The sequence below is a fragment of the Macaca fascicularis genome, chromosome 13, assembly GCF_037993035.2.
Source record: "Macaca fascicularis isolate 582-1 chromosome 13, T2T-MFA8v1.1".
NCBI classification, from domain to species: Eukaryota; Metazoa; Chordata; class Mammalia; order Primates; family Cercopithecidae; genus Macaca; species Macaca fascicularis.
Window position 1 is genome coordinate 3,743,878 of NC_088387.1, and position 26,938 is coordinate 3,770,815.

General features: G+C 43.6%; 1 protein-coding gene across 2 annotated transcripts; it reads right to left on the reverse strand.

Moving 5' to 3' along the window:
* Window positions 1-6,695: 6,695 nt before the first annotated feature.
* Window positions 6,696-25,668, reverse strand: LYG1 (lysozyme g1). Of its 2 annotated transcripts, XM_005575072.3 has the most exons (7): window positions 25,452-25,668; window positions 22,859-22,949; window positions 20,015-20,089; window positions 16,966-17,070; window positions 15,620-15,804; window positions 7,146-7,278; window positions 6,696-6,969 (listed from the first exon to the last, which is right to left on the reverse strand). In XM_005575072.3, the coding sequence occupies exons 3-7, from the start codon at window positions 20,055-20,057 to the stop codon at window positions 6,851-6,853; spliced, it is 585 nt and encodes a 194-aa protein (XP_005575129.3). In that variant the 5' UTR covers window positions 20,058-20,089; window positions 22,859-22,949; window positions 25,452-25,668; the 3' UTR covers window positions 6,696-6,850. The 2 variants fall into 2 exon arrangements, with proteins under 2 accessions (XP_005575129.3, XP_065383766.1); XM_065527694.1 differs by lacking the exons at window positions 22,859-22,949; window positions 25,452-25,668 and having other exon boundaries at window positions 6,770-6,969; window positions 20,015-20,186.
* Window positions 25,669-26,938: the final 1,270 nt, after the last annotated feature.

Genomic DNA, 26,938 nt, shown 5'->3' on the forward strand with positions numbered 1-26,938 from the left:
CATATTGATTAACAGCTTGCTTAAATTCTTTGAGTAATTTAAAAGGAAAAGGCTCAAACGTAGCTATAATATTTCCCTGTTGATCTGGGGGGTGTATCCTAACAGGGGACTGCCAAGCCTCTATATCACCCTCTCATCTAGCTTGCTGAATTCCTGCCTGAATAGAACTGAGAGCAGTAGCTTGAGGCCCTGCTCGAACAGTCACTGGGGTAACTACGATTTGCCCAGTGTCCTCTGGAAAAGAAAGATCTGGAGGGTCAGGCCACTCTTTTTCTTCAAAATAATGAAGGGGTGCAGAAAGGTAGGGACAAACCTCTCCCTCCTTTGCCGCTTTACCTTTAACTGGCAAACAAACCTGCTCTGTCACCTCTTCTGTTACTTCGTTATATTCTCCTTCCTCCTCCTCATCAGTGTGAAAAGGTTCCAAGGTGGAACAAACCAGAGCCCATACTTGTCCCATTGTTACCCTGATACTTCCGAGCTCCCCTTCTTACTCACCACATGGATTGCTTAAGAGGTTTTGTGTGTCCTCCAGCGTAGTTCCACATTCTCCAACCGACGCTCTGGCAACCCTTCAACCTGGGTTCGAGCCCCACATATGGGTACCACTTGCCAAGACCAGCTTGGTCATGGAGACCCTAACCCAGTGGTGCTAGAGGAATTAAAGACACTCACACAGAAATAGAGAGTGCGGAGTGGGAAATCAGGGGGCTGACAGCCTTCGAAGCTGAGAGCCACAGACAGAGTTTTACCCACATATTTATTGAGAGCAAGCCAGTGATAAGCATTGTTTCTATAGATTATAGATTAACTAAAACGGGAAACAAAGGGATGGGCTCTGGCGAGTTATCTGTAGCAGGAACATGTCCTTAAGGCAGAGATCGCTCATGCTATTGTTTGTGGTTCAGGAATGCCTTAAGCGATTTTCCGCCCTGGGTGGGCCAGGTGTTCCTTGCCCTCATTCCAGTAAACCCACAACCTTCAACGTGGGCGTGGGCGTCATAGCCATCACGAGCATGTCACAGTGCTGCAGAGATTTTGCTTATGGCCAGTTTTGGGGCCTGTTTATGGCCAGATTTGAGGGACTGTTCCCAATAGATTCTTGGCTGGAGACATCAGGGCAGCACGTCACCCACAGGAAAAAAACACTGAGGGGAGCTTTCCAGTGGCGCTTAGGAATGAACAAAAAAATTATGAACTGTAAACTGTTTCCCTCAGAAGTCAAGGAGAAAACAGAGTCACAAAAATCTTTTTTAAATGCCTGGATGCTTTCCGTGTTGTGTTTTCTCTTAGCTTAGAAAGGACAACGCCTGCCAGGCTGTAATCCATGTTGTTACATCAGGCTCTAAGGACAGTTACGAACAGTCTTCTCTCCTGAGATGTTTCAAATAACACATCCCAAGGCAACTTTATCAAATAAGGCAGCTGCAGATTCTGCAAGACCACATAAATACTGTGTTTTCCTGAGGATTAGGTTGCATAATTCCAGAGATGTCTGTGGTTTGAAGCAAATGAATTATCAACAGAAGAGTCATGTGTCAATGAGCGAAATGGAAAAACAAGGGTAGAGGCAGTCTTTCATCTGAGGAGCATGCAGGGTCACCCTTCAGGATGGACAGATGGTTCACCCATCTTCCACAGGAAAATGAAACCACAGCTGCAGGTCTGAGTGCCAATGTTGGATGAAAGCTGGAAGCTGTTTCTGAAAAGCAGGCTTCCCCCAGGCTGGATGAGTCAGGCCAGGGTGCTGCTCTTCTGGTAAAGTCAGAATTCCACTAAGCAAGTAAGAAGCCCTTTGGTGTGAAGTGTCAAACATGTATGTAACAAAGAAAATATTTTACAATCTTCTAAAGCAATTATGTCCAACCTGGGCCTCATGCAGTCCAAGACAGCTTTGAATGTGACCCAACCCAAATTAGTAAAATTTCTTTTTTTTTTTTTTTTTTGAGATCGGGTTTCGCTCTTGTTGCCCAGGCTGGAGTGCAATGGTGCAATCTCAGCTCACCACAACCTCCGCTTTCTGGGTTCAAGCAATTCTCCTGCCTCAGCCTTCCAAGTATTTTTAGTAGAGACAGGGTTTCTCCATGTTGGTCAGGCTGGTCTTGAACTCCCAACCTCAGGTTATCCATCCATCTCGGCTTCCCAAAGCCCTGGGATTACAGGTGTGAGCCACTGCGCCCAGCCCGTAAACTTTCTTAAAACATTATGAGATTTTTTTTTTTTTAAGCTTATCAGCTATCATTAGTGTTAGGGTATTTTATGTGTGGCCCAACACAATTCTTCTTCCAGTGTGTCCAGGGAAGGCAAAAGATTGGACACCACTGTTCTAAAGAGAAGGAAGAGAAATATAGAGAGAGGATTAAAACCAAAACAATTTCAGGCTTCTCAAGAGTAACCCTAAAAGCCCAAAGACCAACAGAGCAATGCTTTAAAAACTCCAAAGGGAAATTATTTCCAAACTAGAATTCTGTTCCAGGACAAATTCACTAATTCATGTGAGAATAGAAAGAAAGATATTTTGGACATGGAAAGTCTCAAAAAACTTATCTCCTATTCACTTTTCTCAGAAAGCTGCTAGAGGATGTGCTCCATCAAAACAAAGGAGTAAGCTGAGAAAGGATGTAAAAAATGAAAGGTGCAACACAGGACAGCTACAAAGGAATATGGGACAGGGGATCCCAGGATATTTGTAGAGCTTTCTGACTTACCTCAGACAGGAGCAGGTCAGAAGTTTCCAGGAAAGAGTTCTTCATGAAAAATAATTGATGGACTCTCTGACATGAATTACCAATTAAGAGGAAATTTAGAGTTGAACTAGTGATAAGTACAGACAGAACTAAGGCAGCAAGCAATGGATAATTATTAACTCCATTATTATTCAAGAAAGTAAAATAATCTTGGATGATTATACAACTCAGCTGTAAACAGTGTTTGCATAATATCTGATCTGAGACCAAACTATTTTTTGTGATGTAATTCACAGTTTGTAGGAAGAAATCTCTGGCATCCTAATAGAAAAATCTTGTACTTGAAAACAAACAAATAATAACTTTAATGTGATTAAGACTTACACTGAGACACCAGCCCCCTACACACCCAGCTGTCAGCCCAGAGTTTAGTGATCTTTAACCAAATATTCTTTTCTTTTTGTATTGTTGGGAAATTTAAAATCTCTACAAAACATCAAAACGAAAGAAAGCAGTTTTATTATTGAATAAGCAAAAACCAGCATACCATGGACAAAGCTTGATCATCTGCAAAGAGATTTTACATGCAGAAAGAAATTCCACCCTACGTAGGCAGCCAAGAAGTTACAATCCTTTTTTCATTCTCAAAAGAGGTGAGGAGTTACAATCCTTTTCCACTGCTCTATTTTTAGCCATTACATACATATGTTCTCTATTAACAGTAACCTGTCCTCCTATGAGAAGACTTAACAGAGCCATTTGATGTACATTCTTTCATAGTTTAGCCTAAATTCACCTTTATCAAAAGGAATAATAATGGCATGGCAACATGGTGAGACCTCATATCTAAAAAAAAATTTAAAGTTACCAAGGCGTGGTGGCACATACTTGTGGTCCCAGCTACTCAGGAGACTGAGACGGGAGGATCACTTGAGCCCAGGAGCTCGAGGCTGCAGTGAGCTGTGATTGTGCCACTGCACTCCAGCCGGGGTGACAGAGCAAGACCCTGTCTTGAAGAAAAAAAAGGAATAATAAATTTGTCTTATCTCTGTGACAAGCAGATTAAGATGGAGACAGAAAGATGCTCAGAGGTTAAACTTCCACAGCGAATGGGACATAGAGACATTATTTTCCCAGATGTTTACATTTCAAAGAGATGGCTGTCAGATTTCTGAACAAAACAATATGGGTTGTAAAGCTGACAAAAGGCTAAATCAGGAAGACGTAAAAAAAAAATTTTTTTTATATCCTTTTCATTGGGTAGGACCATCCCGCCCAGCGCAAACCGCAAAATATTTAGCAGTCTTTGCCCACCCACTTCCCAAAATACCAGTAATGTCTAACCCCAACCGCCTACCCCAGACTTTGTAACAATACCAAAAGAAAGAGAATGAGAAGGGAGGGTGGGAAGAAAACTGCCCTCACATATTTTCAAATACCTCCTGGAAAAGGAAGGCCAAGCTAGAGTGACCAACTCATCAAATTGGTCAAAAAGACCAATTTGCCTGGAACTTTTCAAGTTTAATTTTACCAGTTGTAGCACTAAAAACTGCATGTCCCAGAAAATCCACTAGTTCCAGGCAAACCAGGCCAGCTGGTCAACTGAACACCCCATGACATATGCACACATGTGCATGTGTGTGCCAACCATCTAATTATGTACATGTGCCACTTAGGAAAAAATTAAAACTTAAAATAAAAAGATGGGCTTTAACATTGAAGATATCTGGGTTTGGATTATGGTCCTGTCCCTTACCGGTTTTGTGACCTAGGGCCAGTTTCTGTTGATGAATTACAATCATCCCTCGGTATCCTGAGGGACTGGGGCCAGGAGCCACCCAAATCCATGGATGCTCAAGTCCCTGATACAAGATAATGGAGGGTTTGCATATAACCTATGTACAACTTCATGTATACTTTAAATCATCTCTGGATGACTTATAATACCTAATACAATGTAAATGATATGTTAATAGTTGTACCGTTTAGGGAATAATGACAAGAAAAAAAAGTCTATGTTTACAGTACAGATAAAAAATTTTTTTTTTTCTTAAAACAAGGTTTCACTGTGTTGCCTAGGCTAGAGTGCTGTGGTGCATAGCTCACTGCAGCTTCAAACTCCTGGGCTCTAGTTATCTTCCTGCCTCAGCCTCCCAAGATGCAATTTTTTCCCCAAATATTTTCCATTCACATTGAATCCACGGATGCCGAAACCATGGCTATGGAGGGCCGACTATACCATCAACAACTCTGGTTGCCACTTCTCTTGTCTGTTCAAGGGAATAAAAACGATGCAACCTGTCAGGGCTGGTGTGAGAGCAACACCTAATAAATGGCCTTGTCTCTTGCTTGTGTGAATTTGGGCCTCAGTTCTCCAAAATTCACCTACTGACACACCCTTGATTTTTTTTATTTCTTCTTTAGCGAAATTAGCTTATTGTGTTCTTGGCTAATTATCTATATCTGAATTAGAAAAGGAGCTGATATGGCTTGGCTGTGTCCCTGCCCGAGTCTCATCTTGAATTGCAGTTCCCATAATCTCCACATTCCCATTACCTCCGTGCTGCTGTTCTCATGATAGTGAGTGAGTTCTCACAAGATCTGGTGGTTTCATAAGGGGCTTTTCCCTCTTTGCTTGACTCTTCTCCTTCCTGCCATCATATGAAGAGGATGTGTTTGCTTCCCCTTCTGTCACGATTGTAAGTTTCCTGAGGCCTCCCCAGCCGTGAGGAACCGTGAGACAATTAAACCTCTTCCTTTACAAATTACCAAGTCTCAGGCAGTTCTTTATAGCAGTGTGATAATGGACTAATACAGGAGCCTTTGTGGACAAGGACAATGTCTTTGCATCCTGGTTTTATCGTTCTTAATGCAGTACCTGCAGATGGAGGATTCAGTAGGATTCGTTAGTTGCTATATCATCTTTATCAGTCTGTAAAGTGCTGATTTGTACAGATGATAGAATGGGACATGAATAACTTTTATAGAATATAAATCTTCAAATTCAGTAATTTACTAGTACAGTGCACAGCCAATGTGCTTGCGGGCAGCTCTGGCTGATGAATTACCTCCCATGGCCCGGCTCTCTTGGTGACTTAAGTGCCCCCAAACAAGGGAATAGTTTAGCTGAGTTAGAGATAATTTGGGCAGGAAAATTAGGGAGTGTGGGTGTAGGAAAAGGTTCAGTTGTCCAGGAAAGGAAAGGAGACAGTAGCTTTCATGACAGAGAGACAATTCTAGGGTTAAGATGATGCCAGAAAGTTAGCAAGTGACTTTCCTGAAGCCATTTCATGCAGTAGATGGGGCTGGCTGCCATCTTATCCTTTTTCTCATCAAAAATTTTCTTTTTCTTTTTTTTTTTTTTTTTTTGAGATGGAGTCTCGCTCTGTCGCCCAGGCTGGGGTGCAGTGGCCCAATCTCGGCTCACCGCAACCTCTGCCTCCCGGTTTCACGCCATTCTCCTGCCTCAGCCTCCTGAGTAGCTGGGACTACAGGTGCCCACCACCATGCCTGGCTAATTTTTTGTATTTTTAGTTGAGACGGGGTTTCACCATGTTAGCCAGGATGGTCTCGATCTCCTGACCTCGTGATCTGTCTGCCTCGGCCTCCCGAAGTGCTGGGATTACAGGCATAAGCCACCGCGCCTGGCAAAATTTTTCAATTAAAATTTGAAACACTGACTTTTATCAAAGAAGTTAATGATAGGATTGCCAGATAAAATACAGGAAGCCCAGATAATTTTGAATTTTAAATAAACAGTTAGTAATTTGTTAGTATAAATGTGTTCCAAATATTGCGTGGGACTTATACTAAACAATTACTTGTCATTTATCTGGAATTCAGATTTAACCTGGGCTTCCTATATTTTTGTTTGCTAAATCTGGCAACGCTAGTCAGTGAAAAATAAAATTCACTTCACAGAAACCCACAGCACGGCTAATGTCCACGAGAATGCCTTTAAAGAAACACGGCCCTTGATCCACACAGACAGACACTACATACCATAAATGCAGGTCAAAATCCTTCCTTTAATGTGATTCATGTTATTTCAACGACTTTTAGGTTAAACTCAGATTCCCAGTTACAGGTGGCCTTGGCTAGTTTTATCCAGGTAACATTTGAGGCTGCACATGTGATCACGGTCTTGGGTTTCCTCTGAGGTGTTAAAAGCCATGTCTCTTGAGGTACTTGGCTCGCGCAAGGACATCATTGCAGAAGTCACAGCTCAGGTCCTGGCTGCTTTGGACATAGCCAGCACCCCCACTGTAGGCACAGAGTCCACCTGAAATGCACGAGATGATAGGTGAATACTGACCTAGGGTACTCAGCTTGGCAGTTAACTCTGAGTCTCTTTACTAACTGCCTATCAGGAGGCAGCTGGGGAATCTGGTGCACTGTAATACATTTGTCCCTATTAATTCTGTGCTTGAGACAACTGACTGACAGCGTTACACGTACCTCTCAGGTACTGGTCAGGGGTCCAGGTTGGAAACCTCCTCTGGATTTCTTTGATTCTTGTAGTCAGAGCTTCAGTCATCTGGGAAACCTGAGACTCACTAATCCAGTATGCGGGAGCGTGAGAGCCAGGTTCCTGGAAGGAGGGAGGCAAAGAAGCCACGTAAGCTGGGTGGGAGGGTGATCTGGCTTCTTGGGCTCAGTGGCGCTTGTTCATTTCCTTTCTCTTATTCTCCTTTCACCTTTGATGGAACCAATGCCACCTTCAGTCTCCCTGTGAGGTAGGTTACATACGGTGGTCATAGCCTCCCTTATCTGGTAAACAAATTTACCAGATAGATGGAGAGAACAAACCACTGACAGTGCACAAACTACATTCGGGACTCATGGTCAGAATATCCTACAGTGCCAGGCTCATGCCTGTAATCCCAGCACTTTGGGAGGCCGAGGCAGGTGGACCACTTAAGCTCAGGAGTTCGAGACGAGCCTCAGCAACATGGGAGAACTTCATCTCTACAAAAAATACGAAACTTAGCCCGGTGTCGTGGTGTGCGCCTGTAGTCCCAGCTACTTGGGAGGCTGAGGTGGGAGGATCACCTGAGCCTAACAGGATGGATCAATTGAGCCTGGGAGGCGGAGGTTGCAGTAAGCCATGATTGCTCCACTGCATAGCCTGGGTGACAGAGTGAGACCCTGTCTAAAAATAAATAAATAAAAATAAATAAAAATCTGCGGTAAGCAGGACAAAGAACAGAAGGGAAAATCCCCAGATCCATGCAAGCACAGAAACCCATGATGAGTATCCTTGGGTTGACCTATGCTCATTATAAGAGTGAAAAAAAAGCACACCCCTAGGTGGAGAATTCAGATGCGGAGACACGCGATATACGTGCTAGCAAGCAAAGCAATAGCACATGTGCATGCAGGAGACCCCGAAACATGCATAACAGCAACAGCCATCCCCTCTCTCATACGAATAATCATATAAGCTTTCCTTGAAGGGATTTCCCCATGTCACATGAGGCTGTCTCATTCTCCACCCAGCTACCAGAGTGCACTTTTTCTTTGCAATACACTTCTTCGCCTACTTTTACTTCGGACTTGTGCCCCAATTCTTTTGTGCAGCAAAGTCAAGAACTTGACCTGGCCCTCCAACAGCACCTGGAGATCAAACAGTAAAGCTATTTATACCGGTTAGAATAGCTACTGTCATGCAAAAATGCAAAAGACCGGTGCTATAATTTGAATGTTTGTCCCCTGTGAAACTCATGTTGAAACTTAATCACCGATGTGGCAGTATTGAGAGGTGGGGCCTTCAAGAGGTGATTAGACTGGCCGGGCGAGGTGGCTCAAGCCTGTATTCCTAGCACTTTGGGAGGCCGAGACGGGTGGATCACGAGGTCAGGAGATCGAGACCATCCTGGCTAACACAGTGAAACCCCGTCTCTACTAAAAAATACAAAAAAACTAGCCGGGCGAGGTGGCGGGCGCCTGTAGTCCCAGCTACTCGGTAGGCTGAGGCAGGAGAATGGCGGGAACCCGGGAGGCGGAGCTTGCAGTGAGCTGAGATCAGGCCACTGCACTCCAGCCTGGGTGACAGAGCGAGACTCCGTCTCCAAAAAAAAAAAAAAAAAAAGAGGTGATTAATCTATTCATAGATTAATGAAGGGGTGGCCTGCCCCTCCACACCTGTGGGCGTTTCTCGTTAGGTGGAACAAGAGACTTGAGAAAAGAAACGAGACACAGAGACAAAGTACAAAGAAAGAAAAGGTGGGCCCAGGGGACCAGCGCTCAGCATACAGAGAACCTACGCGGGCACCGGTCTCTGAGTTCCCTCAGTATTTATTGATCATTATCCTTACCGTCTTAGAAAAAGGGAGGTGGCAGGATAATAGGATCATCGTAGGGAGAAGGTCAGCAGTAAGACATATGAATAAAGATCTCTGTGACATAAGTTTAAGAAAAAGTGCTGGCCGGGCGCGGTGGCTCAAGCCTGTAATCCCAGCACTTTGGGAGGCCGAGACGGGCGGATCACAAGGTCAGGAGATCGAGACCATCCTGGCTAACACAGTGAAACCCCGTCTCTACTAAAAACACAAAAAATTAGCCGGGCGAGGTGGCGGCGCCTGTGGTCCCAGCTACTCGGGAGGCTGAGGCAGGAGAATGGCGGGAACCCGGGAGGCGGAGCTTGCAGTGAGCTGAGATCTGGCCACTGCACTCCAGCCTGGGTGACAGAGCGAGACTCCATCTCAAAAAAAAAAAAAAAGAAAAAGAAAAAGTGCTGTGCCTTGATATGCATACGTAAACATCTCCATAAATCTTTTTAGTGCATAAAGAGCAGCATTGCCACTAGCAAGTCCCACCTTTCGCCCTAAGGCGGTTTTCTCCTTTCTCAGTAAACAGAACATACAATCGGGTTTTACACCGAGATGTTCCATTGCCCAGGGATGGGGAGGAAACAGATGCTTTTCTCTATTTCAACTGCCAAGAGACCTTCTTTCCTCTTATACTAGTCCTCCTCAGCACAGACCCTTCACGGGTGTCAGGCTGGGGGACGATCAGGTCTTTCCCTTCCCATGAGGCCATATTTCAGACTATCACATGGGGAGAAACCTTGGACAATACCTAGCTTTCCCAGGCAGAGGTCCCTGCGACCTTTGGCAGTGTACGTGTCCCTGGGTACTTGAGATTAAGAGAATGGTGATGACTTTTAACCAGCAAGCTGCCTTCAGGCACTTGTTTAACAAAGCACACCCTGCACAGCCCAAAATCTGTTAAACCTTGAGTCACCACAGCACATGTCTCTTGCAAGCACAAGGTTGGGTCGGTCATAGATTAACAGCATCTCAAATACAGAACAAAATGGAGTCTCTTATGTCTACTTCTTTCTATACAGACACAGTAGCAGTCTGATCTCTCTTTTCCCTACAGATTAATGGGTTAGGGGGTTCATGGTTCTCATAGGAGTGGGGCTGGTGGCTTTTTAAGAAGAGGAAGACAGACTAAGCCAGTACACTCAGCCACTCACCATGGGAGGCCCTGAGCCACCTTGAACTCTGCAAAGGGTCCCCACCAGCAAGAAGGCTCTACCAGATGTGTCCCCTTGACCTTGGGGTCCCCAGCCTCCAGAACTGTAAGACATAAATTTTACTTTTCATAAATTACCCATATTGAGGTATCCATGTTATTTTATGTTGCTTATTCTGTAAAAAGCAACAGAAAACAGACTAAGACAACGAGGGTTGGTGAGGATGTAGAGAAACTGGAATCACTGTACGTTGTTGATGGCAATGCGAAATGGTGCAGCTACCGTGGAAAACTATACTGTGGTTTCTCAAAAAATTAAAATTAGAACTACCATACAGGCTGGGTGCAGTGGCTCACACCTGTAATCCCAGAACTTTGGGAGGCCAAGGAGGGTGGATCACCAGGCAGGAGTTTGAGACCTGCCTGGCCAAAATGGTGAAACCCCATCTCTACTTAAAATACAAAAATTAGCCAACTGTGGTGGTGGGGGCCTGTAATCCCAGCTACTGGGGAGGCTGAGACAGGAGCATTGCTTGAACCCAGTAGGTGGAGGCTGCAGTGAGCTGAGATCGTGCCATTGTATTCCAACCTGGGCAACAAGAGTGAGACTCTGTCTCAAAAAATAAAAAAAAAAAAAGTAAAAATGAATACCATATGATTTAGTAATCCCCTTTCTGGGTATTCATCCAAAAGAATTGGAATCAGGATCTCAAAGAGATATCTGAGCTCCCACATTCATCGCAAAGCTATTCCCAAAAGCCAAGAGGTAGAAACAACGTAAATGTACCTGACAGATGAATGAATAAAGAAAATGTGGTATACACATATCATGGAATATTATTCAACCTTAAAAAGAAGTAAATTCTGCATTATGTGACAACATAGATGAACCCTGAGGACACTATGTAAGTGAAATAAGCCAGTCACAGAACAAATACTGCATGATTTCACTTATATGAGGTATCTAAAATAGTTAAGTTCGTAGAAGCAAAGAATAGAATGATAGTTGCCAGGGGCTGATGGGGAGAGGGAAACTGGGAGTTGCTAATTAATGGGTATAAAATTTTAGTTATGCAAGACAAGTAAGACCTAGAGATCTGATGTATGACATTGTGCCTATAATTAGCAACACCGTATTGTACACTTACACATCTGTAGACAGCATTATCCTTAGCAAACTAACACATGAACAGAAAACCAAATACCACATGTTCCACATGTTCGCACTTATAAGTGGGAGCCAGATGATGAGAACACATGGACACACAGATGGGAACAACACACACTGGGGCCATTGGATGGTGGAGGGAGGGAGGAGGGAGAGAATCAGGAAAAATAACTAATGGGTAGTAGGCTTAATACCTGGGTGATGAAATAATCTGTACAACGAACCCCATGACACACGTTTACCTACGTAACAAACCTGCACATAAACCCCTGAACTTAAAAGTTAGGAAAAAAGGCTTTCTTTTTTTTTTTTTTTTTTTGAGACGGAGTCTCGCTCTGTCGCCCAGGCTGGACTGCAGTGGCCGGATCGCAGCTCACTGTGAGCTCCGCCTCCCGGGTTTACGCCATTCTCCTGCCTCAGCCTCCCGAGTAGCTGGGACTACAGGGCCCGCCACCACACCCGGCTAGTTTTTTGTATTTTTTTAGTAGAGATGGGGTTTCACCGTGTTAGCCAGGATGGTCTCGATCTCCTGACCTCGTGATCCGCCCTTCTCGGCCTCCCAAAGTGCTAGGATTACAGGCTTGAGCCACTGGGCTTTCTTTTTTTTTTAAACTAGGTTTGTGACTGTAAATCTCCCTTAAAGCATTTTTACCGTATCTCATAGCTTCTAATATCTAATATCTTTCTATCATCCTGTTTTAGTTATTTTTAAGTTTCACTATGATTTGTTTCTTTAACCTAAAGAGTTACTTAGTGTTGTGTATGTGTGTGTGCATGTTTAAATTTCCATATGATCAGAGATAATTTTAATTTTTAAAATTATCTTCTAGCATAATTGTATTATTGTGAGATCTGAAATTTTTGAGGGTTTCTTTAATAGATGATATATGATCAACTTTTGTAAAATGTTTCTCATGTGCGTAAGACAATTGTATATATCCTAATGGATACATAAATAATTATATCCCCCTCCTTCTCTCTCTCTTTTTCCTTCCAGCTCTCCCTCCCTACCCCAATTAACAATCAAGCCTGTTAATTGTGTTCTTGTTACATCTGTTAATTGTTTTACTTATTTTTCTTCTATATCTTTGCCGGTTTGTTTATTATGTAACCTGTAAATAATCAAGAGAGATGTGTTAAAATTTCCTACTATGATAGCGGGTTTATTATTATAGTAATAATAATTTATGCTGCATATATTTTGAGGTTATTTTACTGGCGTCTATTTGTTTTAAATTGCTTTACTTCCTTAACAAATTCAATCTTTTTGTTATGTCATGATTCTCTCCATCTCAAATATTTTTTCTTCTAAAGTGTATTTTATTTAATGTATCATAGTTCTCAACATTATTTTGGTTATTGTATTCCTGGTAGGTCTTCTTTTTACCATACTCTTACTTCAAACTTTTGCATATTCAAATGCTTTAAGGGTTTCTCACACAAACCATGTAAATCTGAATTTGGGCTTTTAATCTCATTCATACATCTGTGTCTTTAAACCAGTAGGTTTCCTCTATATTTATTGCAATTATTAATATCTTGTAGTTGCTACTATCATCTTAATTTGTTATTTCAATATGTCCCTCTTTTTCTACATTCCTTTTGACTCCTGTCTTAATAATAATAATAATTATTATTATTAAAATAATGGAGACAGGGTCTCAGTCTCTCACCCAGACTGGAGTGCGGTGGCGTGATTTCAGCTCACCGCAACCTCCGCCTCCCAGGCTCAAGCGATTCTCCTGCCTCAGCCTCCTGAGTAGCTGGGATTACAGGCACCCCGCCACTACTGCCTGGCTAATTTTTGTATTTTTTGTAAAGACAGGATTTCACCTTGTTGGCCAGGCTGGTTTCAAACTCCTGACCTCAAATGATCCATCCACCTCAGCCTCCCAAAGTGCTGGGATTTTAAAGATACGAGCCACTATGCACAGCCTATTTTGTGACTGAAACTATGTCTCACCCTAAATAAGGCAAGGACTCTCTGATCCCTTGGCTCCCCACCCCTGCTTGCGGCACCCATCATACTGACCAAACCTATACCCCGGGTTTTACTTAAAATGTGGTCCAGGAACCAGCAACATCAACAACAACTGAGAACTTATTTAGTAGAATTGCAGAACTTTGGGTCCCATTTCAGACCAACTGAATCAGAATTCTCATGTAAGCAAGAGCTCCAGGTGTTCATATGCACAATAAGCGTCTAGTCAGTAAACTAGACTTAACCACAACAACCAAAAAATCTGTGGCCAGGCAAAGTGACTCACTCCTGTAATCCCAGCACTTTGGGAGGCTGAGGCAGGCAGACCACTTGGGTCCAGGAGTTCGAGACCAGCCTGGGCAACATGATGAAACCCCATCTCTACAAAAAATACAAAAACTAGCCAGGCATGGTGGCGCATGCTTGCAGTCCCAGCTACTCAGGAGGCTGAGGAGGATCACGTGAGCCCAGGAGGCAGAGGTTGCAGTGAGCTAAGATCGTGCAACTATACTCCAGCCTGGGTGACAGAGCCAGACCCTGTCTTAAAAAAAAAAATCTGTTAAGATGATAGATCTCACGTTAAATGTTCTTGCCAAAGAAAAAAGGGAATAAAGTTTCAAGGTTTGGGCTAAGGAAGGGATGAGCAGACATTTCACTGCTGCTTCAGCGTAAGGGTGTAACTCAGTTAATGACTGAGTTAGTGTAGGTAGCAGTGGGATGCCCTTCTTCAACCTGCCAGTGCAAACCCTCCAAACAGGCCAGAAAGGAGTTTTCCTGTCTGAACTTGTCATTCTTTTTCCAGATGGTCTGATGTCTAAAGGGACTTCTAACCCTTCTTATATACCTTTGATTACCACTTCCATGTAGGTTTCATCATATTTGGGAGAAATGTCCAAATCTAGAGAATTCTCTTTTTTGTTTTTGTTTGTTTATTTGAGATGGAGTTTCCCTCTGTCGCCCAGGCTGGAGGGCAGTGGCGCGATCTCAGCTCATTGCAACCTCCACCTCCCAGGTTCAAGCGATCCTCCCACCTCAGCCTCCCAAGTAGCTGGAATTACAGGCATGCACCACCATGCCCAGCTAATTTTTGAATTTTAGTAGAGGTGGGGTTTCACCATGTTGGCTGGGCTGGTCTCGAACTCCTGACCTCATGTAATCCGCCTTCCTCGACCTCCCAAAGTGCTGGGATTATAGGCATGAGCCACCGTGCCTGGCCCAAATCTAGGGAATTCTTATTTCGTCTTCAAAGGAGATGGACTCATCCTTTCCTCAAAAACCAGATTTTACAAAGGAGACAAAACAGCACAGCAGAAATGATCCCAGCCCTAACATCACAAAATACTGTCCTTGGTCCCAGTTCTGCCTCTTGCAGCTGCCATGTGACTCTGCAGCAGAGACTCCTTCCTTGTGATTCTATCTCCTCACTTGTCAAGGATGGATCGCGTGCCCCTCACCTCATCAGATTATTGGATGGGTCTCCAAATCCAAGTAAAATAAAGTATTTGAAAGTACTTGAAAAGTATCATACAAAAAAGTCAAGGGAAGCAAATTTAAAGAGATCATCGAGAAATACATTTTCCCAAAATCTTAAAAAATGACTGCAATACTCACAGGTTCCTCAACAACAACCACCACAAAAGCAGTGTGAGATCAATGGAAAAAAATCGAGCCTCATTCTCACCCCGGCCATCACTGATTCCCTGGTGCAGAGTTAATTCCACAGTGGATTAGTGACCAGTTCCCCAGAAGTCTCTATCTGACAAGTGATACCAGGCAGAATTCATGCGAAACTAAAACTCAATCTTCAGAACTAAGAATTGTATAGAAAAAAGATAAAGGAAAAGAAATTTAACATTTTTTGAGAATCCAACGGATATCAGGTACTTTTTTTGCATTATGTCATAGAATCTTCATAATCATGCTGTAAGAATGGCATTCTATAGGTAGAGAAACTAAGGCCCAGTGAGATTAAATGGTTTATTCAAGGTCACATGGCTACAAAGTCACTGAGGAGAAATTTAATCCATGATCTTTCTCTTGGACCACTTAGGTCCAGAAATCCAGAATAGGGTGACCCGGATGATATTCTGGAAACATGGCATTATTTACTGTGAAAAGAAATTGTGGCTCAACATGAAGCAGAAATATTGCTGCTCATATCTCTCAGGCAGAACTTTGACTGTCACAGCTCTAAAGAGCTTCATTAGTGCTGTGTTCTACGAAGCTTTGCCATCATCCAAAAAACAAAGCAGTGGTGCCACATAGCAGAATGGCCACATGTGTCAACAGATGGAGAGTTACCTGCACCATGCTAGTCCTATCGCCCACGTTGACCAGAATTTTGTCACCAGGAGACTTCCTGGACAAGATACCAGCGATCACGGCAGGATCCACGCAGTACTTTTGGCCGATGGTTTGCATCGTGGGTTGATATTTCAGGAGGTATGGCATGTCTATTTCAGCCAGCCTTTCAGAAGCACGAACTCCTAAACCAAACAAAAGGAAGGATGCAGCTTGGTGTGACTTATGCTGCAACGGGAGCTCAAGGGAAGAGAGAAAGAACAGTCCAAGGAGCTGGGTAGTGGTCGAGGACTGAGAATCCCAGATTTTGGTCTTAAATCTTTCGTAGTGGCCGCTCCCTGACCTGAGGTTAGGACTGTCCTCCCGTGAACTTGAGTCAGCATTTCCTGAGCCAGGGTCCCCTATGGCTGTCAGTGCCTTCGGCTGGGCTCTCAGGGGCTGCTCTGGCCCGCCCACAACAATTCCATGGCAATAGGAACCATTGATCCCGTTCTGAGCACACCAGTAAAATAAAACATGTCTGCCTATCAGCTGCAACATGACACGAAGGAGAAATTCTGCCAAACCCTTCAATAGGTCTTTAGATAGTGTTCCTCAACAAGTTTGTTCACAATTGCACAGTTTTCCACTCCTAAACGACACCAAGAAATCATGCGAGTTTAAACCTTTCTGAAATAATAAGAATGCTGGGCAAAAGGAAAGCCAATATTAATCTACTTGGCTAGCCTTGCCTTCTAGGTGCTTTTATGGTTTAAAAAGAACTCTCGACCGAGCACAGTGGCTCACACCTGTAATCCCAGCACTTTGGGAGGCCAAAGAGGGAGGATCACCTGAGGTCAGGAGTTCAAGACCAGCCTGACCAACATGGTGAAATCCCATCTCTACTAAAAATACAAAATTAGCCAGGCATGGTGGCACATGCCTGTAATCCCAGCTACTCGGGAGGCTGAGGGAGGAGAATTGCTTGAACCTGGGAGGTGGAGGCTGCAGTGACCCGAGATCACACCATTGCACTCCAACCTGGGCCACAAGACAGAAACTTCATCTCAAAAAATAAAAATAAAAACAAAAAATAAAAATAAAAACAAAAAATAAAAATAAAAACAAAAAATAAAAAGCACCCTTATCCACATTGTGTCGGTCAAAGCTCACAACAACACTGTAAATACTGTACTGCTAGCCCCCTTTCCATGGATGCAGGAGGCAGCTAAGTGACTTGTTCAAGAAGCAGAGCTTTGGGACCCCATACCCAGAACCCGGAACTCTTTCCAACAGTCAGTAGCGTGAGGCATGGGGAACAGTGAGAGCCAGGGGGACAGGTTGAGAGGGCGAGAGCTCATAACTACCACAGTAGTTCAGGCCATGATGTCTTCCAATCCCACAAGATGCTCCAGGGGTGTCCAGGGTTTGGATGTTTCCATAGCATCCCCAGTTGCTGCTTTCAGACAAGTCTACAAGTTGAGAAAAGTTCAGCCTAAGGCATGGAACCAGTTCTTATCATTCTGCCGTCCATGAATGAAATTACGTTAATAAAAGTAACTATAATAAAATCAATTACATCACCTTCACTCTGCAACTGAAACTCTTTTGAAATTTAAATGAGACATATCCCAATAAATGATCACAAAAACTTCCTCAATACTCAATTCTCACCTGCTCTCCTGCAGACATGAGTAACTATTGGAGCTACTGAAGCAGTTACACTCTTTGTAAAGCTCTGGTGCCTTTGATGTTGTCAGATGGTGTCTTGGAACACATCAGAGAGGATCTGTTCCCTGTAAAGTAGTCCTCATCTGACTTTTTTTTTTTTTTTTTTTCTCTGAGACAGAGTCTGGCTCTGTCACCTAGTCTGGAGTGCAGTGGCACGATCTCGACTGTTTGCAACCTCTGCCTCCTGGGTTCAAGTGATTCTCCTGCCTCAGCCGAGTAGCTGGGATTAAAAGTGCATGCCACTAACCCAGCTAATTTTTGTATTTTTAGTAGAGACGAGGTTTCACCATGTTGGCCAGGCTGGTCTCGAACTTTTGACCTCAAGTGATCCGCCCGCCTCGGCCTCCCAAAGTGCTGGGATGACAGGTGTGAGCCACCACGCCCAGCCTCATCTTTCATCTTACATGAACTCTGAGCACTTCTCCATCAAATACTCCTAACTTGTTGCTCTGATGAAATATTTATGTTTGCTCTGAAGAAACAATATAAAACTTGGATGTCTCTGGGATATCAACCCAGATCCAAAGTAAGGCACTGCTTGTAAATGGGGATTTGAGGCTGGCTACACTTTCTCTCAGGTACACTTCTAGATAAGAGCCGAAGGCTGCAGAAGGGAGTGAAGGAGAGAGGCATGGGACCAGTCTCCACATGGGATCACCCACTTTCCACTTCTTCCCTTTCTCTCTTTATCCTTTCCATCTCTCTCTACCTGTCATTCCAGTCATCACGGAAGGGGAGGAGTGGTTTCAGACACTCGGGATTTCACAAAGGCCATTGAAGAGGAGAATGTTCCTTCTCTTCACCCCAGGAGGAGGGTGCATGAGTATTTCGATCTACAATTCACACAAGGTGGGTGCACAAGTATTTATAATATATCTACAATTCACACCAGAATGGGGGCACATGAACCAGTACTGAGATACCTACAGTAGGCAGGAAATTGCTCCTTTTGAGAATCATGTCACCATTATAAGGCTGTAAGAATGTCTCATTAGATTACCTTTTTATTTATTCATTTATTTATAGACAGGGTCTCACTGCCACCCAGGCTGGAGTGTAGTGGCATGATCATGGCTCACCACAGTCTCAACCTCCCAGGCTTGAGCTGTCCTGCCACCTCAGTCTCTCAAGTAATTGGGACCACAGGCACAAGCTACCACACCTGTCTAATTTTTGAAGAGATGGGGTTTTGCCATGGTGCCCAGGCTGGTCTCAAACTCCTCAGCTCAAGCAATTTGCCCACCTCAACCTCCCAAAGTGCTGGGATTACAGGCGTGAGCCACTGCACCCAGCCAGATTACTCTTTTCAATGTATTTGATCCTTTAAAGTAGATTAGATTATCAAACCTTAATGATTTGCAGATCTTGGGAGATATATCTATTGCATATAATCACATGTTCTGTGTATTTACATAAATGCATTTTCAGGTTCTATTTTCTTAAAACTTTATGGGGTTGATAAATACTCGTCTTTTGGAGTAAATACTTCTACTTTACAAACTTGTGATAAGTAACCTAAGAGAAATGTGGAAATGAAAAGACTCGATCTTTTATGAATATACTAAAAAGTAAACCAGCTGACATGTTCTTTTTTATTTTTTAAACAGTGCACCTTTATCTTTATGACTGGTGACAAATGCCCTTAGTATTATAGTTAATTGCCTTCACTCCTTGGTTCCTGCCTTGTGAACCTCTCCCTAGCCACACTCTCTGATCCTCAAAGTTCTTTGTATTCCCGATGCTTAGCACCTGGTAGGCATTTTAAAATATGTGTTGAATGAATGGGTCAATAACTAAATGAATGACTATAAGACCTCATCTGATAAATATATTGAATTTAGAGTCAGGAAAATGTAGCTTCTCCTGAGGAACTTTGCTTCCTCCTTTTATTAAAAAACAAGTAGGCCAGGCGCAGTGCATCACCCTGTAATCCCAGCACTTTGGGAGGCCTGATCGTGAGGTCAAGAGTTCAAGACCAGCCTGGCCAACATGGTGAAACCCTGTCTCTACTAAAAATACAAAAATTAGCCGGGTGTAGTGGCAGGCGCCTGTCATCCCCGCTACTTGGGAGGCTGAGGCAAGAGAATAGCTTGAAACTGGAAGGCAGATGTTCCAGTGAGCTGAGATTGCGCCACTGCCCTCCAGCCTGGGCGAAAGAGCAAAACTCCATCTAAAAAAACAAAATCAAAAACAAGTACGTTCCCTGTTTCCTCCAGCTGCAAAGCTGAAGTTCAATCACAGCAACTGAATCAGCCTCAATGTTCAGCTTAGTCACCTGTTCTCAGTTGGCTTGATTCTGGTTTTCTATTTGAATTAGTCTTATTCATTAGTCTTATTCTGGCAACCACCTCAATTCTTCTATGGAAATATATGCTCTAGAAAGAAATTCAATTTGGCATTTTTTATAGTGGACAATGAGCAGCTGTCGATGGTGTATATTTAAAGTCTGGCTTCGAGCAGTGCTGTTTTAAGCCCACCTTGCATTCCAGAGAACCCCACTCTTTTGTAGGACATCTGGGGAGAGGCTGCTTGTTGGTGGCTGTTCCTAACTCCGGGATTTGTTGGACAGTTTAGGGGAAAAAAAATAATGTTTTTGTTGCATTTTCAAGTATTAGAAGTGCCATTATGTTCCTACGCCTATCCTTCCCATCTCCAAAGTCATTTGGAAAAATCAGCCACACTCACCTGTCAGGGCAAGGAGGCCCAGCAGCAGCCACAATGCAGACATGATGACGATCTGGCTCTACGGCTCCTGAAACACTTTTAAAACAAAAATTAGCTTGAGAATACAAAAATGTCAATCATCATCATAACAACATGTAATGTTTCTAGAGAAGCAGGGGTGAAAAGAACAAATTTCCCCCATATCTGACCTAAGAAAATGAATGATTTGAATCATAGTGGAAAAAAGCAAAAGTAGGACAAGTAAGCACTCCATTCATCCTTTCAATTAATCTAAAAATGAGAAGACTCTTACTCAGCCCACAGGAACTCAACATACAGTCAAGTTACCAACTACTTGCTCTCAAGAAGGCAAGAAGCTTCGAATCTTAACCACGGAGAAACATACTGACCTGGCTCCAGACCCTGAAAAGCAAATTTCTGGTGCTCATACCTCATCCCAAGAGCCTCTTGATTATCTCCATTATCAAAAGGAGAATTTTGTATGGGTGATTTCTTGGAATTTAGGTCCCTTCTTCTTGAGGTTTGAGGAAAGGCCACACTTTCCTCAGTGCCCTGGAATGTACACAGGTTGGAAAACATTTCCCACTGCTCTAATCCCAGCCGGGAATCACAGACCCCCTTTATCACCTTGAGCCGTGTTCCCCATTCTCCCTCTGTAAAACCCCAGTGTGGCAACAAACCTGGACTGGAGCCCGGGGAGAATGGAGAGATGAGCTACCTCCACCAGCAAATCCCCAAGAAGCTGGCTCATGGGCAGGGGTCCCGGGATTGAACTCATGAGGTGCTCACAAGACTGGAGAATGAAACAGCTGGCCACCACGGAGCACTCGCTCATGTGCTCTCTCTCTCTTATCCCCGCCATTCCCCTAGTCACCTTCCACGAGTACAGACAGCCCTGGTTCTCCTACTGGCTACCAAACCAATACACAAATACCACCCCGGATAGTTTGCTGTTGACCTCAGGGAAAGGTAGCGTTTCGGGACCCTTGTCTCCAAAGCGCCTCCCACCAAGCCCTCCCACTCCAGCATGTATGTCTTCATTGCCCCAGTCAGCAGAGCCCGGCAGCCTAGCATTTTGAATTATTACTGTCATTACATGTGGGACTGTGCATATAAACATGGCACTTAGTACTTTCATGATGCTTTTCTCATCTCTTTTGTTTTGAAGTTAATCGTATGGGTTGTTTCTTTCAAACACCCAGGAAGAGATTACATCTCAGGATAGAGAGGCTTTAAGGAAGTCATTTGAAGCCAGGTGTGGTGGCATACACCTGTAGTCCCAGCTACTTGGGAGGCTGAGGCAGGAGGATTGCTTGAGCTCAGAGGGTCAAGGGTGCAGTGAGCTATGATCACACCACTGCACTCCATCTTGGGAAACAGAGCAAGAGCCTGCCTCAAAAAAATAAAAATAAAAATGGAAGTTATTCAATTTCTGTCTTCTTAAACTGAGGGAGCATATGCCCTTCAGATGCAGTCATGCTTTTTGTTATTCTCTCTACAACATTGAGATAGTCTGTCCGATTTTGCTTAGTTGAGCAGAAAATGTCATGCTCAGTCCCAACACCAAAAAGACTCAGGGACCTGGAATCTTAGCTGGGTCTGCAGGAACTCTCAGATTTAATCACCCAACAGGAGTCATTTGTTCAGCACCCTGAGCCTCCAGCAGTAAACATGAGAGGACAACCAATCCCAGGAGAAGAGAATGGAGAAAGAGCTGCTTGGATGTAAGAAAAGCTCATGGCCTCATGAAAGTGCACCACTGGCTTTATGGAAGGGCCCTTCAGGAAAAAGCACTGCTCACATTCAAATGCTCCACCCAGAGTATTTCACTCTTTTTGCTGCTTTTCCAGGAAAGAAAAATACTTCCTCTTGGAAATCCAGGTGGAAGGGCCAGCTTTTATTGTAACAGGAGAACTACCTTATTTTCCATGCTTGGAACTAAATACCTTTGTTGAGAAGTCGCTTTAATGAAAGAGTCTCTGTAAATACACGTGCCACCTAATGGAAACACAGAATTACTTTCTGGTTGCTCCTGGGACCGGGTCATCAAGGTAAAGTTTTTCAATTTCATCAGGGAAGAGCAAGAAGTGACAATGGACTTTTTCTTTTTTTTTTTCTTAGAGCCAGAGATTCACTCTGTCACCCAGGCTGGAGTGCAGTGGCACGATCATGGCTCACTGCAGCCTTGACCTCCTGGGCTCAAGTGATACTCCCACCTCAGTCTCCCAAGTAGCTGAGACTAGAGGCATATGCCACCATGCCCAGATAATTTTTTAGTTTTTTTGTAGAAATGGGTCTCACTATGTTGCCCAGGCTGGTCTTGAACTTCAGGCCTCAAGTGATCCTTCCACCTCAGCTTCCCGAGTAGGTGGGATTACAAGCTTAAGCCACCACACCTAGCTTGGAATTCTTAAATGGATGAACAGTGTATTTTGTCCATAAATAAGCATGCTGAAGCAACCCAAACTCTATGGCCCAACTTTACAAGTGCCGAAAAGTACTGTATGTTTAGAAGAGATTGTTGAGACATCACTCAGGTGTGCTCAGAGAGTGTCTGTCAGTTCCCTATGACTCATTCGTTAATTCCCCTGTGGCTTCCTGCTTAAAACCATTATGAAGATGTCAGACCAAGGCAGCACAGTGGTCACGATGTCGGGCCCAATGTCTCTGGTAGCATCCCTCTTCTCCCTACCCAGAGAGCAAAATAGTAACAAACAGCGAGGAGGTGTCAACAAGCTGGAGCAACAGGCCTGCCAGGCACACTGGAAACTGACAACCAGAGCAGCCCTCAGGAGCTACCTCACGTTCCTGGCGGCTTGGATGGGGACATCTTCCTCTACTCACCCTCTCTCCACTGAGTACTTTGGAATTCCCAAAGCACTGTGCAAGTTTGTAAGGCATAATGGACCATGTCTTCTTCAGTTCATCAATGTTTCTGGAGAAGGTGGAAACAGGTATCTTTGGTCTCATGGTTTTCTCACCTTAGAATCTTTTCCATGAATGCTCTCAATCTTTACCTTAACCTTAAACAGCATCATTGCAGGTCACTGGGGCCCTCCATCCAGCCCAGAAATGTGACGGATTAACACCTCCACATGCTGAGCAATGAAGGTGCCCCTGCCCCCTTGTGGTGTCCCCATCTAATCATGAGAGAAGTGAGAACTGCTGTATGCATCCACATTAGGTATGGTCTCCTGCTCTAAGCTGTGTTGTAACCTTTGTTTATTGCTAACATGTCTCTGTGCCTACCTACTCATTGTGTGCTGATAGGCCTTTCTTTTTTTAATGTTTAATTTTAATTTTATTTTAAATTACTTTTTGGTTTGTTGGGGTTTTGCTTTGTTTTGTTTAAGACAAAGTCTCACTGTGTTGCCCAGGCTGGAGTGCAGTGGTGTGATCTTGGCTCACTGCAACCTCCGCCTCCTGAGTTCAAGTGATTCTCTTGCCTTAGCCTCTCGAGTAGCTGGGATTATAGGCATGTACCTCCACGCCCAGCTGAATTTTGTATTTTTAGTAGAGATAGGGTTTCACCATGTTGGCCAGGCTGATCTCGAACTCCTGACCTCAGGTAATCCACCCACCTCAGCCTCCCAAAGTGCTGGGATTACAGGCATGAGCTACCGCACCTAGCCCCTGCGTTTTTTGCTTTTTCTTTTTTTCTTTTTTCTTTTTTTATTGAGACTAGGTCTCACTCTGTCTCCCAGGCTGGAGTGCAGTGGCCCAAAATTGTGGAATCATCTCACCATTATAAGCCTGTAAGAATGTCTCATTAGATTACTCTTTAATTTTTAAAATTGTTTTAATTTTTTGTTGTTGTTTTTTGGTTTTTGTGTTTTTTTTGAGACAGGGTCTCACTGTCACCCAGGCTGGAATGAAGTGAAGTGCTCTTGGCTTACTGCACCCTCGACCTGCCTGAGGTCAGGTGATCCTCCTGCCTTCACCTCTGAGTAGCTGGGATTACAGCCGTGTGCCACCATGCCCGGCTAATTTTTGTATTTTTAGTAAAGACAGGGTTTTGCCGTGTTGGCCAGGCTGGTCTCAAACTCCAGGGCTCAAGTAATCTGCCTGCCTCAGCCTCCCAAAGTGCTGGGAACCACCAGCACCAGGCCTATTTTTAAATTATTTTTAATTTTTTGTTATTTTTACTTTTCACTTTTTTAAATTTTTTTAATTTTTAAAATGTTTATTTTATTTCATTTTTTTAAATGTTTAAATTTTTAAATTTGTTAAAGGCCTTTCCAGTAGCATCACATCGTACTCATCCTCCTCTCGCTATTCTAATCTTCTCCCTCCCTACATACACACACACACACACACACGTACACACACACACGTACACACACACACAGCAACACTCCAGCCCATTGCCTCACAGATTGCTAGGCACCAACAGGCCTACAATTAAAATAGTAATAGCAATGCAGTCATGAATATAAAATAATATAAATTATTCTGCCACTAAGATCATGTTTTCTTGAGAAAACTATAACTTTTTAGAATAAAAACATAAGGCAGCAACATGAAGGCTCATTTTAAGCTGTACGTTGTATAGACTTGCACTTTCACACGGCCTGTGAAAATATATATTTACTGAATTTGGATTGTGATCAATAATGACCAGCCTAGAAGACCTCTGAAAGTTTGATCATGCTCTTCCCTCTGGGCAGGCACAGCCTTTCCCTGTAGACAGAGACTGTGAGCTGGAAGGGAGTTCCTTCTCTCAGCGCGTCCTCTGTGCCTGCTTTTCCCATTTGGGTTTTTGAGAGTTCAGAACTCCAGGAAGGATCTTCCTATGCTGGAGATTTCCCTGCCAATGTTTCATTCTGCACAAGGAAGAAATCAGAGAGACCTTGGCCTCTCTGTTCCGTCTATGGACTCTAGAGGCTTATCTGTCTTTTTATTCTGTTAGCCGAGACTGTTAGACATGTTGGCCTTGGTTCTTTCACAGGTTGCAGAGAAAATAAGACTGTTACAGAACCAACACTTACGGCGTATGGGTTAATGTAGCGTTGGCAAGACTGCCCATGAGGTCAGGCAAGGGATTTACCGTCCGGCAAAATACAAGCACCTCAGTCTTTTGGCTTTCGGTTAACAAATGCGACATCGCATGTGGCCCTATTACAGCTACCGTTAAGTGCACACACATTTCTTTTCTCCCATTATTCGATTTCCACATGCTCACACATCCAAAAGTAACGATATACTTGCATTAAAAGAAATCTAAATTTTGAAACATATTGTAATGAACAGGAAAAATTATTCTATCATCTACATATCTTTTCAAACGTGGGTTTTCCTGGCAAGGTCCTTAAGTTTCGCCTGAGTCCGATATTCCTTATGCAGCAGCGACACAATCATTGCCAACTGATCACCATACACTGGATTTTCATCCTAAATAAGCCCGAGTGTAAGATCCACGCCTCTGCTTCACACTCACCTGTCTTCAGTCAGTGCTCCTCCTTAGAGGTGGTGAGCCCACAGCGATTTATATAGAGTCCTGTTCTCCTTTTAAAAGTGTTGATCTCATCCTCTTTTGGAGAGATTTATGACATCTCATAAATTATAATAATAATCATAATAATTATAAATACTTTGAACTTATATAGGGCCTTTTATTCAAGAATGCCCTGGCATTTTGCAAACATTAACCAATTCGTTTCTTGCCATACCTCAGAAGGCAGATCCTGGTTGTAGTTTAACTTTGACACATTCAGGTTCAACACTTGTTTTTATTCACATCAGTTGATGGGAATATGCGTTAGGTAAGAAAGCAAGGAAGGAAGAGAGAGAGAAAGAGGGAAGGGAGAAAGGGAGGACGGGAAGGAAGAAAAGGAATAGGAAAGAAGGAAGGGAAGGGGGAAATTGAACTTGACACTTGATGTGTCAGAAACTCATTATTAGTTTGTATTTCAGGTAAGCAGAGCTCCTAGACCGGGGTTGGCAACTTTTTCTTATAGGCCCACATAGGCTTTTGGGCTACGTGGTCTTTGTCGTAAATACTCGCCTCTGACATTGTAGCACGAGAGCCATCATAGATAATATTTAAATGAATGGCCATGACTGTTCCAAAAATCTTTCTGTACCACACAGGTGGTGGCCCTAGGGCCGTAGGTTGCTGGCACTGTTCTGAACTACCGAGAGATACCAATCCACAGGTCCTCAGTTCAGCCACGTGGGGAGAGGTGATCGGTTGGATGATGCTATTTTATAGACACCCAGGACCTACATCGTGTTCCAAATGTCTACATCAATAAGTACTTTGAGAGGGTTCGTATGAAGTTTCCAGGAAGGATTATTTCCCCAGTTGTGGAAAGGGTGCATTTCATGACTGAAACAGGGAGCCCCTCCCTCACCACGCCCTGTGCCCCAGTTCAGCTGAACAGCTTGAATTTTCCCAAACACAGCACCATTGTTTGCACTAGGCCTTCCTACAGGCTCTTTCCTTTTTATCTAACCCCTCAGGGACAGGGGCTGTGTCTCATTTGTCTTTGTAACACCAGCGTGCAACACTCTGCCTGACACATATTAGACACTCGATAAAAAACATGGAATCGATGGCGCTTATCGGCTGGTTGGTATATAGTCTGACTCTTCTGCATCCTCTGCCTTAGCTCCTTCCCCACACCACACCTCAAACACAAGCTCCATGAGAACTGTGAATCTGGCTACTTCATTTATAAGACTGAGTCTTCAGTGCCCAGATAACAGCCTGGCACATTGTAAGTGTTTAGTAAATCTCTGTGGAATCAGTCAATGAATGAAGAATTCCTACAACCTCACCCAGCAAGATTTGGACTGGGTTTCCAATGCTGGGCCCCAGGTTAGACGTGGGTTCCTTGTGTTTCAAGCAACATGTGGATATTTCTACCACAGCACCTACAGCACTTGGGTCTGTTGTTGTCTTGAGAACAAAAACAAAGGCTT

Coding starts and splice junctions, on each gene's coding strand:
- LYG1 (XM_005575072.3), bottom strand. CDS start 20,057: ATGTCTGCATTGTGGCTGCTGCTGGGCCTCCTTGCCCTGACAG. Junction 17,071..20,014: donor GGGCCTCCTTGCCCTGACAG/GTGAGTGTGGCT, acceptor CTCAACTTGTAG/ACTTGTCTGAAAGCAGCAAC. Junction 15,805..16,965: donor TCATGGCCTGAACTACTGTG/GTAGTTATGAGC, acceptor TGTTTGGTTTAG/GAGTTCGTGCTTCTGAAAGG.